This window comes from Eschrichtius robustus, chromosome 3, assembly GCF_028021215.1.
Source record: "Eschrichtius robustus isolate mEscRob2 chromosome 3, mEscRob2.pri, whole genome shotgun sequence".
Taxonomy (NCBI): domain Eukaryota; kingdom Metazoa; phylum Chordata; class Mammalia; order Artiodactyla; family Eschrichtiidae; genus Eschrichtius; species Eschrichtius robustus.
In genome coordinates this window covers 64,672,432-64,688,030 of record NC_090826.1, presented here as the reverse complement: position 1 = coordinate 64,688,030, position 15,599 = coordinate 64,672,432, and the positions used below count along the sequence as shown (strand labels likewise).

Below are 15,599 nucleotides of genomic sequence, written 5' to 3'. Positions count from 1 at the left end.
GAAATGACCCTGTTATCATTATGTAATGCTCTCATTATCTCTGATAAATTTTCTTGCTTTGAAGTCTGCTCTGTCTGAAGTTGATATAGCCACTCCTGCTTTCTTTTGATTAGTATTAGCATTGTATATCTTTCTCCATCACTTTAATCTATATGTCTATTTAAAGTGGGCTTTATTGTAGACAACGTATAGGTGGGTCTTGTTTTTTTATCTTTTTTAATCTCCTCTGACAATCTCTTTTGATTGGTGCATTTTGACTATTGATGTTCATAATGATTATTGGTATAGTTGGATTAATATCTGCCATATTCATTACTGTTTTCTATTTATTGCCATTGTTTTTTGTTCCTATTTTTGCCTTCCATACTTTTTCTGGCTTTTGTGGTTTTAATTGAGCATTGTATATAATTCTGTTTTCTCTCCTTTCTTAGCATATTGGTTATAGTTCTTATTTTACTTTTTTTAATGGTTACCCTAAAGTTTGCAATCACATTTATAACTAATCCAATTCCATTTTCAAGTAACATTATACCTTTTCCCAGGTAGTGTAAGTACCCTACCTTATAATAAGAAAATAAACCTAATTCCTTCCTCTATCCCTTATTACTGCTGTGTTTAATTTCACTTATGTATAAGTATTCATATATATATGATATATAATTAAGCATAGATAATTTCATACATTGTTTGCTATTAGTATTTTGACAAATTGTTATCTGATAGATCAATTAAGAATAAGAAAAATAAAAGATTTTTATTTTACCTACACATTTTTATTTCCCAGTGCTCTTCCTTACTTTATGTAGAACTGAGTTTCTGAACTACAGTATATTCCTTTTCTTTAAAGAACTTCTTGTAACATTTATTGCCAGGTAAGTCTACTGGCAACAAATTCCCTCAATATTTGTTTGTCTGAGAAAGTCATTATTTCTCCTTCACTTTGAAGGATAATTTCAGGGGGTACAGAATTCTAGGTTGGTGAGTTTTTTTCTAGCAACACTTTAAATATTGTACTCCGCAGTCTTCTTGCTTGCATGGTTTCTGAGGAGAAGTCAGATATAATTCTTTGTTCTTATGTTAGAAAGATGTTTTATCTTCTGGCCTCTTTCAGGAATTTATCTTTGATTTTCTGTAGCTCTCTTAGTTTTTTTGTAGAATATTTCAAATGACTGTCAGGTAATAAAATCATAATATACCTGTCCCAATATTAGCATGAGTTTTTTTTCCAGGGCATAGAGAGGGCAAGTGGTGAAGAATATAAATTAGGAGAGTAAATAACTAAATTTCAATTAGTAAGTACACTATTTATTACTCTTACTAGAAGTATATTAATGACCCAACTTTAAAATATTCAAACTCTGTTTTATGAATGCTAACCAAGGTTTTTAAGCTAGAAGAAACAAATATTTGCTATGTTAAATTTTTCTTATTAATTTCTTATTTCTGTCCATGTATTTTTCTGGCTGTTTTAATTAGTGTTGGTTGTTTTATATCTATCTTCTGGCTTATCACCCTTTAGTTTTTTCAGGTTTATGATTTTAGAATCAATGAGTGTGGAATAGAAACAGAAATTGAAAACTGGCATTTTCACAAGAGCTTTTTTTTAATAACAGAAATATATGTAGCTTTCTAAATTTTAGAAAGCAAATATATTTATAGGGGAAAAAATAAGATGTCTTGATTACAAGTGCGTCTTGATTTCTTGCTCCAAATAATATTTTATGTCATTTGAAATGAACATGTAATGTTTCAAAGAAGCAAGCTTATTTACATTAATTTATAAACCAACTAAATTCCATTTTTATTTTCCAGGAGACATGTACTGTTCTGACTGTTCTACTAAAACCCCTCTCTTTGGTTTTTAAAGAGCATTTTGTCTGTGATGTAAAATCATAGCAAGTCTTCATCAAAACAGGATTGATTTAATAAATTTATTGGCTAAATGAAAAAAGTATTTTAAAATTATAATTACTATATATATTATGGATTTCAGTCTATTGCACACATTTTATGTTTTTTTTTAAATTTTTATTTATTTATTTATTTTTGGCTGTGTTGGGTCTTTGTTTCTGTGCGGGGGCTTTCTCCAGTTGCGGCAAGTGGGGGCCACTCTTCATCGCGGTGCGCGGGCCTCTCACTATCGCGGCCTCTCCCGTTGCGGAGCACAGGCTCCAGAAGCGCAGGCTCAGCAATTGTGGCTCACAGGCCTAGTCGCTCCGTGGCATGTGGGATCTTCCCAGACCAGGGCTCGAACCCGTGTCCCCTGCATTGGCAGGCAGACTCTCAACCACTGCGCCACCTGGGAAACCCTATTGCACACATTTTAAACTAAAAGTAGTTTGCAACCACAATAGATATAAAATATTACTAATTATAATCCTTACAGTTTGTTTTCAAAAAATTTTTTTTCCTTTTAAATGATTTTATTTTGTATACAGAATCTTATCAGCTTCTACGATAATTCTAGAGCCCATTATCCAGCATTCCACTTATTTATAATGTCATAACTAATGTTTACAAAATAAGGTACTGCAACATAGATCATCAAAACTAATATTATACTTTAATACACTTTTAACTTAAAATAATGTACCTGTATTATTAGTCAATAAAATTCCAGTGGATGGGTGTGATATCTAAAGGTCATTGACACAATTACAAAGCATTTCTTTGAAAAATATCTTAAATATTTTTTATATATTTATTTGAAATTAAAAACACAGAATAAAGAGTTTTTACTTTTCAACATTTAACTTAGATATTCATTCATCATAAGCACTTACAGTTCCTATGTGTATTTACCACCAGTTTTTTAAATGGAAAAATTTGGGAACAAAGATGAGATTTATAATTGATGGACATTGTATTTTATAAAAACATGTTTTTTATAATATGATTAATAACGTATGATAATTTTAAAATTAGTATTACAGTCAATACAAACTAATGAAAGATTTACTGATATATATATACACACATACACAAATTTTTTTTTATTGAAATATATTTGATTTACAATATTGTGTTAGTTTCAGGTGTACAGCACAGTGATTCAGATATATTCTTTTTCAGATTCTCTTCCCCCTTATAGGTTATTACAAAATATTGAGTAGAGTTCCCTGTGCTATATAGCAGGTCCTTGTTGATTATCTATTTTATATATAGTAGTGTGTATATGTTAATTCCAGCCTTCCAATTTATCCCTCCCCCACCCCTTCCCCCTTTGGTAACCATAAGTTTGTTTTCTATGTCTGTGAGTCTATTTCTGTTTTGTAAATAAGTTCATTTGATACTGATTTCTTTTTAAGCCCAGAACTTCTCTGAAACTGTAATTGGAGCCCTGATGCTTTCTCTAATGTGTTGCTGTACTTAAACTAAATTTGCCTTTTGAACTTTATATTATTATTTGAACTTAATAATATACTTTTATGTACATTTCACAAAGTAATTGTAAAATTATCAGAGTCTAAAAGGAACAAAAGGATTCCTCTTTAATGGTCATATTTAAAATTGGCAGCACTCGACAAGCAGGCTTTTAGGTAGGTAGAGGAGGAGCTATCAATTGTAGTATCAATTGAGGTACAATTGACATATAACATATTAGTTTCAGATGTAATATGTAATGATTCAATATTTGTATATATTGAGAAAGGATCACCACAATAAGTTTAGTTAACATCTGTCACCATACCATGCAAAATATTTTTTGCTTTTGAAGAGAACTTTTAAGATCTACTCTATTAGCCACTTTCAAATATGAAATAGAATATTATTAACTACAGTCACCATGCTGTACATTACCTCCCTATGACTTATTTATTTTATAACTGGAAATTAGTACCTTTTGAACCCTTCACCCAATTTACCAAACCCCCACTACCCACCTATGGGAACCACCAATCTGTTATCTGTTTTTATGGGCTTCCTTTTCTTTCTTTCTTTCTTTTTTTTTTAAGATTCCATGCATAACTGAGATCATACAGTATTTGTCTTTCTCTGACTTATTTCACTTAGCATAATGCCCTCAAGTTCCTTTCATGTTCTCACAAATGACAAATTTCATTCATTTTTATGGTTGAATAATATTCCATTGTGTGTGTATACACACACACACATCACATCTTCTTTATCCATTCATTCATCACAAAGCACATAGGCTATTTCCATGTCTTGGCTATTGTAAATAATGCTACAATGAACATGGGGGTCCAGATACCTTTTCAAGTTAGTGTTTATGTTTTTTCCATATAAGTACCCAGAAGTAGAATTGCTAGATCATATGGTAGTTCTATTTTTAGTTTTTTGAGGAAACTCCATACTGTTTCCCATAGTGGTTGTACCAATTTACATTTCTCCCTACAGTGCACAAGGGTTCCCTTTTCTCCACATCCCTGCCAATACTTGTTATTTCCTTTTTGATGATAGCCATTCTAATGAGTGTGAGGTGATACCTCATTGTGGTTTTGATTTCCATTTCCCTGGTGATTGGTGGTGTTGAGTATCTTTTCATGTACCTGTTAGCCAACTCCATGTCTTCTTTGGAAAAATGTCTATTCAAATCCTCTGCCCATTTTTTAGTTGGATTATCTTTTTTGCTGTTGAGTTGTGTGATTATATATTTTGACTATTAATCCCTCATCAGATATATGATTTGCAAATATCCAGTAGGTTGCCTTTTTATTTTATTGATGATTTCCTTTGATGTACAGAATCTTTTTAGTTTGATGTATTTCCACTTGTTTATGTTTGCTTTTGTTGTCTTTGCTTTTGGTGTCAGATCCAAATACCGTCACCAAGACCAATGTCAAGGAGTCTACCACCTATATGTTCTTCAAGGAGTTACATGATTTCAGGTTTTACTTTCAAGTCTTTAATCCATTTTGAGTTAATTTTTGTATGATTTAAGATAGCGGTCAAGTTTCATTCTTTGCCATGTGTCTGTGCAGTTTTCTCATCACCATTTATTGAAGAGACTTTTTTTTTCCTCATTATATATTATTTGGTCCTTTCTTGTAAATCAATTAACCATATATGTGTGGTTTTATTTCTGGGCTGTCTACTCTGTTCCATTGATCTATATGTTTGTTTTTAATGCTGATACCATACTGTTTTGATTACTGTAGCTTTGTAATATAGTTTGAAATCAGGGCATTTGGTAGCTCCAGCTTTGTTCTTTTTTCTCAAGATTTTTTTGGCTTTTGGGGTCTTCCGTGGTTTCATACAAATATTAGGATTGTTTGTTCTATTTTTGTGAAAAATACCATTGGAATTTTGATAGGGTTTGCATTGAATCTGTAGATTACTTTGAGCAGTATGGACATTTTAACAATGTTAATTCTTGCACTCCATGAACACATATCTTTCAATTTATTTGCGCCTTCTTCAATTTCTTTCATTAGTGTGTTGTAGTTTTCAGTGTACAGGTGTTTTTACCTCCTTGGTTAAATTTATTCTGAGGTATTTTTTTCTTTTTTGATGCAATTGTAAATGGGATTGTTTTCTTAATTCTGTTTCTGATAAGTCATTATTAATGTGTAAAAATGCATCAGATTTTTGTGTATTGATTCTATATTCTGTAATGTTGGTTTTGTTTATTAGTTCTAACAGGTTTTTTTTGTGTGTGTGAAGTCCTTACGGTTTTCTGTATGTAATATGTTGTCATTTGCAAATGGTGACAGTTTTACTTCTTCCTTTCCAATTTTAATGCCTTTTATCTCCTATTCCTGCCTTATTGTTCTGATTAAGACTTCCAGTACTATGACGAATAAAAGTGGTGAGACTGGGCATTCTTTGTCTTGTTTCTAATCTTAGAAGGAAAGCTTTCAGCTTTTCACCATTGAGTATGAGGTTAGCTGTGGGCTTGTCACATATGAACTTTATTATGTTGAGGCGTGTTCCCTCTATACCTAGTTTGTTGAGAGTTTTTATCATAAACAGATGTTGAATTTTGCCAAATGCTTTTTCTGCATCTATTGAGATGATCATATGATTTTTGTTGTTCATTTTGTTAATGTGGTATATCACATCGACTGATTTGTGGATGTGTTGAACCATTCCTGCTTCTCTGGAATAAATCTCACTTAATTATGGTGTATGATCCTTTTAAGGTGTTGTTCAATTCTGTTTGCTAATATTTTGTTGAGGATTTTTGCATCTATGTTCATCAAGGAAATTGACCTGTAATTTTCTTTTTTTGTGATATCTTTGTTTTGTTTAGGTGTTAGGGTGATTCTGGCCTCATAAAATGAGTTTCAGAATGTTCCCTCATCTTCTATATTTTGGAAGAATTTGAGAAGAATTCATATTAATTCTTCTTTGAATGTTTTAGGATTCACCTCAATCACTTTACATTTATTTTTTATGTGTCTTTATGTATAAAGTGGCTTTCCTGTAGACAACATATGGTTGGGCTAGTTTTTGATCCACTCTAACTTTGATCCACTCTGTCTTTGTTTTGATGCTTAGACTATTGATATATTTACAGTAAGTCCCCTACATACGAACCTTCAAGTTGCAAACTTTCATAGGTGCAAACGTGTGTTCACATGTCCAATCACGTAAGTTAGTTTGTGTGTCTGGCATACACTGTCACGTGCATGCATCCTCTACAAGTGGTAGTGCTTTTGTGTACTTTACAGTGCTGTATAGAGTACAGTAGTACAGTATCTTTATTTCAAGCTAGATCTGCAAGAAAACGACTTCATTGAACTCCTTGCTGTGCAACACGAGGAGCTTACTAGTGAAGACCTGATGGAACTGGAGGCCCAGAGAAAGGACAAAGACAGACAAGAGGAAGAAGTAGCTAAAGCGCTGAAGAGATTCACGATGAGGAAATGGCAAAGGGATTTTCTTTGTTTGAGGAGGCACTGTTAGTTTTAGGGGCACAGGACCTGAACATAGAATGGTACATGAAGGTTGCAGCAGCCGTTCCGAATGCAATCCAGTGCTACTGTGTCATCTATGATGAGAAAAAAAGAGCTACTACCCAGACATCACTGGATCATTTTTTTCAATGGGTAGATAGAATTGAATCCAGCAAGGAACCAGAACCTGAGCCATCAACATCAGGCGTGAGTGAAATTGCAGCTTGCCCTCCATCTCCTACTGCTGACGATCCTTCAGCTCTACCATCTCCCACCTCCTCTCACTCCTCCAGTCAGTAATTCTTCTTACCTGTTCACTCGATGCCAGCCCCTGTATGCCAGCTGTTGTACTGTACTACTGTACTTTTCAAGGTACTGTACTGTAAGATTAAAAATGTTTTCTTTATTTTTTGAGTTTGTTTGTTTTTTATGTATTATTTGTGTGAAAAGTATTAAAAACCTATTACAGTACAGTACTATATAGCCAATTGTGTTAGTTGGGTAATTAGGCTAGCTTTGTAGGACTTATGAACAAATTGGACTTACAAATGCATTCTCGGAACTGAACTCGTTCATATGTAGGGGACTTACTGTAAAGTGATTATATAGTTGGATTAATACCTGTATTTGTTAATCTTTTCTATTTATTGCTCTTGTTCTTTGTACCAGTTTTAGCCTTCCATTTTTTTCTGCCTTTTGTGATTTTAATTAAGCATTGTATATGATTCTATTTTCTATCTTTTCTTAGCATATCTATTTTATTTTTTTACTTTTTAAGCCATTTCCCTAGAGATTGCAATAATCCAAATCCACTCTCAAATAACACTATACTACTTCGTATGTAGTATAAATATCTTATAATAAAAAATATTCCAGATTCTTCCTTCCTGTTCCTTGTATCCTTGCTCTCATTCATTTCATTTATACATAGCATAGTTACTTATACAAAAATATATAGTTGACTTCTAAACAACATGGGTATGAACTGTTGGGTCTACTTCTATGTTTTTCTTTTTTTCAATAAATACAGTACTACACAATCTGTGCTGGTTGAAGCCACAGATGCAGAACCTCGGATAGTTTTGTGGAGGGATCACTATGGGACTTGAGCATCCATGGATTTCGGTATCTGTGGTGGATCCTGGAACCAATCCCCTGTAGATACTGAGAGACAAATGATTTTTAACTGTGTGAGTGTCTTCACCCCTACCCACAGCCATGTTTTTCAAGTGTCAACTGAACATATGTATGCATATATAATCAAATAAATTTTTGCTATTAATGTTTGAACAAACTTTTACCTGTTATATCAACTAAGAATAAGAAAAATAAAAGATTTTTATTTTACTTTCCCTTGTGCCTGCCCCAGTGTTCTTCCTTTTTCTTATGTAGATCTGAGTTTCTGAACTATACTATTTTCCTTGTCTCTAAAGGACTACTTTAAACATTTCTTTTAAGGCTGGTCTACTGACAAGAAATTTCCTCAAGTTTTGTTTGTCTGAGAGTCTTTTTTTCTCATTCACTTTTGAGGAATAATTTCACAAGGTATAGATTTTTTTGTTGGCAGGTTTTTCCTCTCAACACTTTTAAATACTTTACTCCATTCTCCTCTTGCTAGCATAGTTTCTTAGGGGAAGTTAGATATAATTCTTATTTTTCCCTTTCTGTGGATAAGGGGTTTTCTTCCTATGTCATCTTTCAAATTTCTTCCTTTATCCTTAATTTTCTGAAATTTGAAAACGATATGTCTAGATGTATTTTTTTGGCCTTTTTCCTGCTTAGTGTTTTCTGCTTCCTTGATCAGTGGGTTGTATCTAACATTAATTTACAGAATTTCACCATCATTACAGTTTCAAATATTTTTTATGCTCCTTTGTTCCTTTATCACTTTCTTCTCATTCTGGTATTTCCATTATGCATATTGAACACTTTTTGTAGTTATCCCACAGTTCTGGGATATTCTGTTCTGCTTTTTTCAGTCTTTGTTCTGTTTACTTTTCAGTTTTTGAAGTTTCTATTGACATATTCTCAAACTCAGAGATTCTTTCCTCAGCCACGTCCAATCTACTAAATTAGCTCATCAAAGGCATTCATCATTTCTGTTATAGTATTTTTGATCTCTAGCATTACTTTTTTATTCTTTTTTATTTCTATCTCTCTGCCTTACACTGTCCATCTGTTCTTGTTTGTTGTCTACTTTTTTTCATTCAAGTGCTTAGCATGTTAATCATAGATGTTTTAAATTCCCAGTCTGATATTTCCAACATCTTTGCCATAGCTGATACTGGTTCTTATGCTTACTCTGTGTTTTTTGTCTTTTAGTATGCCTTGTAATTTTTGTTGAAAGCCAGAAATGATGTACTGGTAAAAGGAACTCTTATAAAATACTGGTGTGGTGTGGTGGTAAGGTGTGGGTAGAAAAGAAGTATTCTATGGTTATATGTTAAGGTCTTAGTCTTTTAATGAGCCTGTGGCCCTGGGCTGGATTTCACAAGTGCTTCTTAGTTTTCCTTACTCTTAGGTAGGCAAGATGGCAAGAGTGGGCTGGAGTTGGGTGTTTCCCTTCCTCCAAATGGAAGGCTAGAGGGAGACGGGGTTGAGTATTTCTCTCCTCCCACGTCAGTTAGGCTCTGATAAAACCTCAATTGTTTAGTGTCCATTAAATAGTTTCTCTTGAGGGCAGGCCTTATTAAGAAGAACAGAATTCTCTGGTGTATTTCAAAATTATTTATTTCCTCTCCCCTATGGAAGCATGAGTGGATTTTTGTCCAGTGTTCACCCTGAGGACTTGTTAAAGCTCCTGGATGTTAATCTTACAAAAGCAAGGTGGTCCCTTCATTGACTAGGCCCTCCTGGAATTTTTAATCTCAGAGTTGTCAACACTGTGCCTGCAGTAACTTGTCAGTTATAGTTTAGGATTCCCTACCCGGGAGGCACTGGTTCCTCCAGAGATCTCTGCTGGTGAGTTTCTGCTCCTGTAAGTTCTGAATCTCTGTATCCACTTACCTGTCTCTCTTGATTTTGGAGGTATTGGTTCTCTGTGTGACCTCCCTTTTCTGAGGAATCCAAGAATATGTGTTGATTTTTTTCATTTTGTTCAGCTTTTACTTTTTAGGATGGTGTGACAACTTCTAAGCTCCTTACATGTTGGATTGGAAACCAGAAGTGCCCTAACTTACTTTTTGAAGGGGCAACTTACTTTTTGAAAGGGCAGTCTATGTTGAGTTGCTAATTGAGCTAGGTATTTGCCTTATTAAGTAATACTCACTTTACAGTGCTTGCTATGTGCCAGACACTGTTCTAAAGCCTTCAGGCCAACTCATTTAGTCCTCATAACAATTATTTCCATTAAATACTATTACTATCCATGTTTTATAGATGAGGAAACTGAGGCACATAATTTGGATACATAACAAATTGAGGATATACATCACTTGCTTGAGGTCACCAAGCTCAGAACAACTTATATTTTATTTTCTTTTTACTCTAACTACGTTATAAACTGGTTCAAATCATCAGAATAACTTCCTCTAAGTAATAGAATGTGGTTGAGGTAAAGCTCTGCCAGATGGGCCAAAACCTTCAGAAGCCCTGACAGGTTCTGTGTTTATACTTTTTGGAGCCCTGGGTCAACCATGTAGAAAGTCTTGCTTCCCTATTACAGAGACACATGAATAGACCTGTGAGAGGATGACATCGTTAGTACTGGTGTAGATGGAGAGACCTTGGGATAGTATGGTGAGAGAGACCCATGTATCCCAGCATTCCCGCTGAACCTACCTTCCTGCTGTCCTTGCCAGTGTTTCACATATGTAAATTAGTCACCTTGGAGGTGTTAGTTTGGATGAGCCCCACAAGACTGAATCTTAAGTCAACATCCCTTGAAAAAGAACTGCCCACTTGAACTAAGTTAAGCCACAGACCTGAGAAATAATCAATGGTGTTTTTATTAAGGCAGTAGGTTTAGGGGTGCTTTGTTACACAGCGTAAATAAATGAACAAAGAATGTGCATTCTTTTTTGCGGGACATTGGATATTGGTTATAGAGAATTCAAATTGAAGGATTTCAAGGAATTAACAACAAATATAAATGTAAATGAGACATACTTAATTATTTGTACTTAGAAATCTTTTCTTCCAGGTTTATTGTGATATAATTAACATATAACATTATGTAAGTTTAATATGTACAATATGATACTTTGATACATGTATACATTGCAAAATGATTACCATGGTAAGGTTCATAATACATCTATCACCACATATAATTACCTGTTTTGTTTTGGGTTTTTTTTGGTGTGTGTGAGGACCTTTAGGATCTACTCTCTTAGTAACTTTTAAATATACAATACAGTATTTTTAACTACAGTCACCATGCTCTACATTATATTCCCAGAACTTGTTCATCTTATAACTGGAAGTTTGTTCCCTTTAACCAACATCTTCCCATTTCTTGCACCACATTTTGGCCACTAGTGGCATTTATATTGTAGAAAATGGCAGTTTCCTTCTTCTTCGTGGCTGAATAATATTCCAGTGTGTGTGTGTATGTGTGTGTATATAAAATAGATATCACATTTCCTTTAGCCATTCTTCTGTCAGTGGACACTTAGGTTCCTTCCATGTCATAGCCATTGGGACTAAAGAACATGGGGATGCACATATCTCTTCAAGATAATTACTTCATTTTGGGGGGATATATACCCAGAAATGGGATTACTATGTCATATGATAGCTCCATTTTTAATTTTTCAAGGTACCTCTATACTGTTTATGTTGGTACAGCCAACAGTGTATAAGGGTTCCCTTTTCTCCACATCTTTGTCAACACTTAATCTTGTCTTTTTGAATATAGTCATTTTAAAAGGTGTGAGGTGATAGCTCATTGTGGTTTTGATTTTCATTTTCCTAATGATTAGTGTTGAGCACCTTTTTAATGTATGTGTTGGCCATTTATATGTCTTCTTTGGAAAAATATCTATTCAGGTCCTTAGCCTAGTTTTTAATCAGGTTGTTATTGTTATTATCACTTTCTACTGAGTTGTATGAGTTCCTTTTATATTTTGGAAATTAGCCATTTATCAGATCTATGATTTGAAAATATTTTCTCCCATTCCATAGGTTCCTCTTTATTCTGTTGATTGTTTGTTTGATTTTTTTTTTTTTTTTTTTTTGCTGTGCAGAAGCTTTTTAGTTTGTTGCCACAGTTGTTGGTATTTGCTTTTGTTGCCTTTGCTTTTGATGTCATATCCAAAAAGTCATTACCAGGATGAACGAATGTAAAAGGAACTTTTTTCCCCTAAGCTTTCTTCTAGAAGTTTTATGGTTTCTGGTCTTACATTTAAGTCTTTAACCCATTTCCAGTAATTTTTGTGAGTGGTGTAAGACAGGGGTCCAATTTTATTCTTTTGCATATGAATATTTCATTCTTAGGCAGTTTTTTCAACACCATTTATTGAAGATACTGTCCTTTCATTATTGAGTATTCTTGGTTCTTTTGTCAAATATTGTTGTTGCATATTTATGGGTTTATTTCTGGGCTCTCAATTCTTTTACCTTGATCTATGTGCCAGTTTTTATGCTAGTACCATACTATTTTGATTACTGTAGCTTTGTAATATGTTGTTTTGAATTCAGAAAGTATGAGGCCTCCAGTTTTGTTCTTTCACAAGATTGTTTTTCCTATTTTTTTTGTGTGGTCCCATATGAATTTTAGAATTGCTTTTCCTATTTCTGTGAAAAATGTCATTGAAATTTTGATAGGGATTGCACTGAATCTATAGATGACTTGGGTAGTAGTATGGACATTTTAAGAATATTAACTATTCCTATCCATGAACACAAGATAGCTTTCCAATCATTTTTGTTTTCTTCAATTCCTTTCATTTATATCTTACAGTTTTCAGTGTACAGATCTTTCACCTCCTTGTTTAAATGCATTCCTAAGCATTTGATTATTTTTGATGCTATTATAATGGGATTGTCTTCTTTATTTTTTTCACATAGTTCATTGTTAACAAATATAAAATGCAATTGAGTTTTGCATGTTGATTTTGTGCCCTTCAACTTTATTGAATTTTTAAGTTAGTTCTAACAGTTTTTTGATGGAGTCTTTAGGATTTTCTGTATATAACATCAAGTCATCTGCAAACAAAGACAATTTTACTTCTTCCTTTCTGATTTTATTTCTTTTTCTTGCCTGATTACTCCAGCTAGGATATCCAGTATTGTGTAGAATAGGAATGGTGAGAGTGGGCACTTTCTTTTCCCTGATTTTAGAGGAAAGCTTTCAACCTTTCATCACTGAGTATGATGTTAGCTGCAGGCTTATAATTTATGACCTCTGTTATGCTGAATTGCAGTGCTTCTGTACCCACTTTGTTTAGAGTTTTTATTATTTAAAGATGTTAAATTTTTTCAAATGATTTTTCTGCATCTATTGATATGATCATATGATTTTTATCCTTCATTCCATTCATGAGGTTTATCACAATGATTGATTTACATCGTTGAATCATCCCTGTAGCCCTGTATTGCCCCTTAATTTCATTTAGCTGCATTTATCAGCCTTTCCAACAAAGATTATCACTTTCCTAACTTGGGGATTCATCATTCAATGCTCTTCTTTATTTAACAATATCTTTTCACCAAACTTATTATACAAGGCATGTTAGGGTATAGTTTTCTCTTTTTTTAAAAATAAATTTATTTATTTATTTATTTATTTTTGGCTATGTTGGGTCTTTGTTGCTGTGCGTGGGCTTTCTCTAGTTGCAGCAAGCAGGGGTTACTCTTCGCTGCGGTGCACGGTCTTCTCATTGCGGTGGCTTCTCTTGTTGCGGAGCATGGGCTTCTGTAGTTGCAGTACGCAGGCTCAGTAGTTGTGGCACATGGGCCTAGTTGCTCCGTGGCATGTGGGATCCTCCCAGACCAGGGTTCGAACCTGTGTCCACTGCATTGGCAGGCAGTTTCTTAACCACTGCACCACCAGGGAAGTCTGAGGGGTATAGTTTTCTGTTTGTTTTAGTTGTATTGCCTAGAGGTGATGTTTTTATCCCAGCTATTTCACTGAATTTCATGTTCTTTAAATATTTCAGGAAAAAGAAAGTATTTCTTCCTCTTACTGATTATTTCATTGGTGAGAGAAATGATACATTTTTGAGTTGTAATTATATACATGTTATATATTTAAAATGCTTTGGAATAGAAGGTTTTATGGAAATTATATTCTTAAAAATTTTAACTTTTCTACCCATTTTATTCTCACTGTCTATTAGAAAGTATTTTTTTCATATAGATTTATTTTTGAAAGTTGAAAAAAACGTTCAAAATTTCCCATTTTTCCTAGATGTTTCATGGAACAATCACAGAAGAGCTAACCAATCATAGAGAATGGAGTCACTATAATGAAAATATAATAGAAGATCAAAAAGATTTTGTTTTTGTGAAGTTCAGTGGCCTTCATTTAAAATCTATGGAAAGTTTTCAATCTTGTATCTCTCTTAGAGTGTGCATCTTCTCAAACAATTTTATTACAGATATTCATCCACTTCAGAGTTGTATAAAATTAGTCAAACTTGATCTCCATGGAAATCAGGTAAGCAATAGCCATTTCAGTTATCTGCATATAAATGAAGTTGATATTTAATAAGCACTTATGTTATCTATGTACAGTATTTCTCCCAGGTAGTCTTATATGTGAAATATAAACAATTCAAAATTAAATAAAAAATATATATAAACACAAAAATTTTAAGTATAAGCAAACATTTTTAATTTAAAATATCTAGACCATCAGTGTGTGATTTGGTTTACTTCTTAAATCCATAGTCTTAAGACTACTTCTTGACTTCTTAATTTTTTAATGACCTATAATTGACATTTAGTATTACATTAATTTCAGGTATAAAACATAATGGTTCAATATTTGTGTATATTGCAAAATGATCACAATAAGTCAAGTTAACATCCATCACCAAAGAGTTACAATTTTTCCCTTGTGTTGAGAACTTTTAATATCTGCTCTCTTAGCAACTTTCAAATATATAATCCAGTATTATTAACTGTACTCACCCTGCTGTATATTATATCCCCAGGACTCATTTATTTTATAACTGAAAATTTGTATCTTTTCAGCAACTTCACCATTTCACCCACCCCCTCTGTCTCTGAATCACCAATGAGTTCTCTGTATCTAAGAGTTTGCTTTTTGTTTGTTTTTTGCTTTTTAAAATTCCACATGAGTTAGATCATATGGTACTTGTCTTTTTCTGTCTGACTTATTTCATTTTGCGTAATGCTCTCAGCATCCACCATTTTGTTGCAAATGGCATGATTTCATTCTTTTTTGAGTCAGTAATACTCCACTGTGTATACATACAACATTTTCTTTACTTATTCATCTATAGATAGACACTTAGGTTGCTTTCATGTCTTGGCTATTATAAAGCTGCAGTGAACATGGGGATGTATGTGTCTTTTTGAGCTAGTGTTTTCATTTCCTTGAAATAAATTCCTGGAGGTAGAATTGCTGGCTCATATGGAAGCTTTATTTTGAATTTTTTGAGGAACCTCCTTGCTGTTTTCATAGTGGCTGCACCAACTTACAATTGCACAAACACTGCACATGGTTCCCTTTTCTCCTCATCCTTGCCAACTTGTTATTTCTTGTCTTTTTGATAATAGCCATTCTAATAGGTGTGAAGTGATTGAATTCGTGGTTTTAATATGAAT

General features: G+C 33.4%; 1 protein-coding gene across 1 annotated transcript in view; it reads left to right on the top strand.

Annotated features, from left to right (window-relative positions):
• LRRIQ3 (leucine rich repeats and IQ motif containing 3) overlaps positions 1–15,599 on the top strand; it is a 218,848-nt gene that overhangs the window by 7,009 nt on the left and 196,240 nt on the right. Inside the window, exon 2 of the mRNA XM_068538019.1 lies at positions 14,215–14,463. Within this exon, the coding sequence (XP_068394120.1) occupies positions 14,215–14,463 (249 nt within the window). The remainder of the gene's footprint in view (positions 1–14,214; positions 14,464–15,599) is intronic.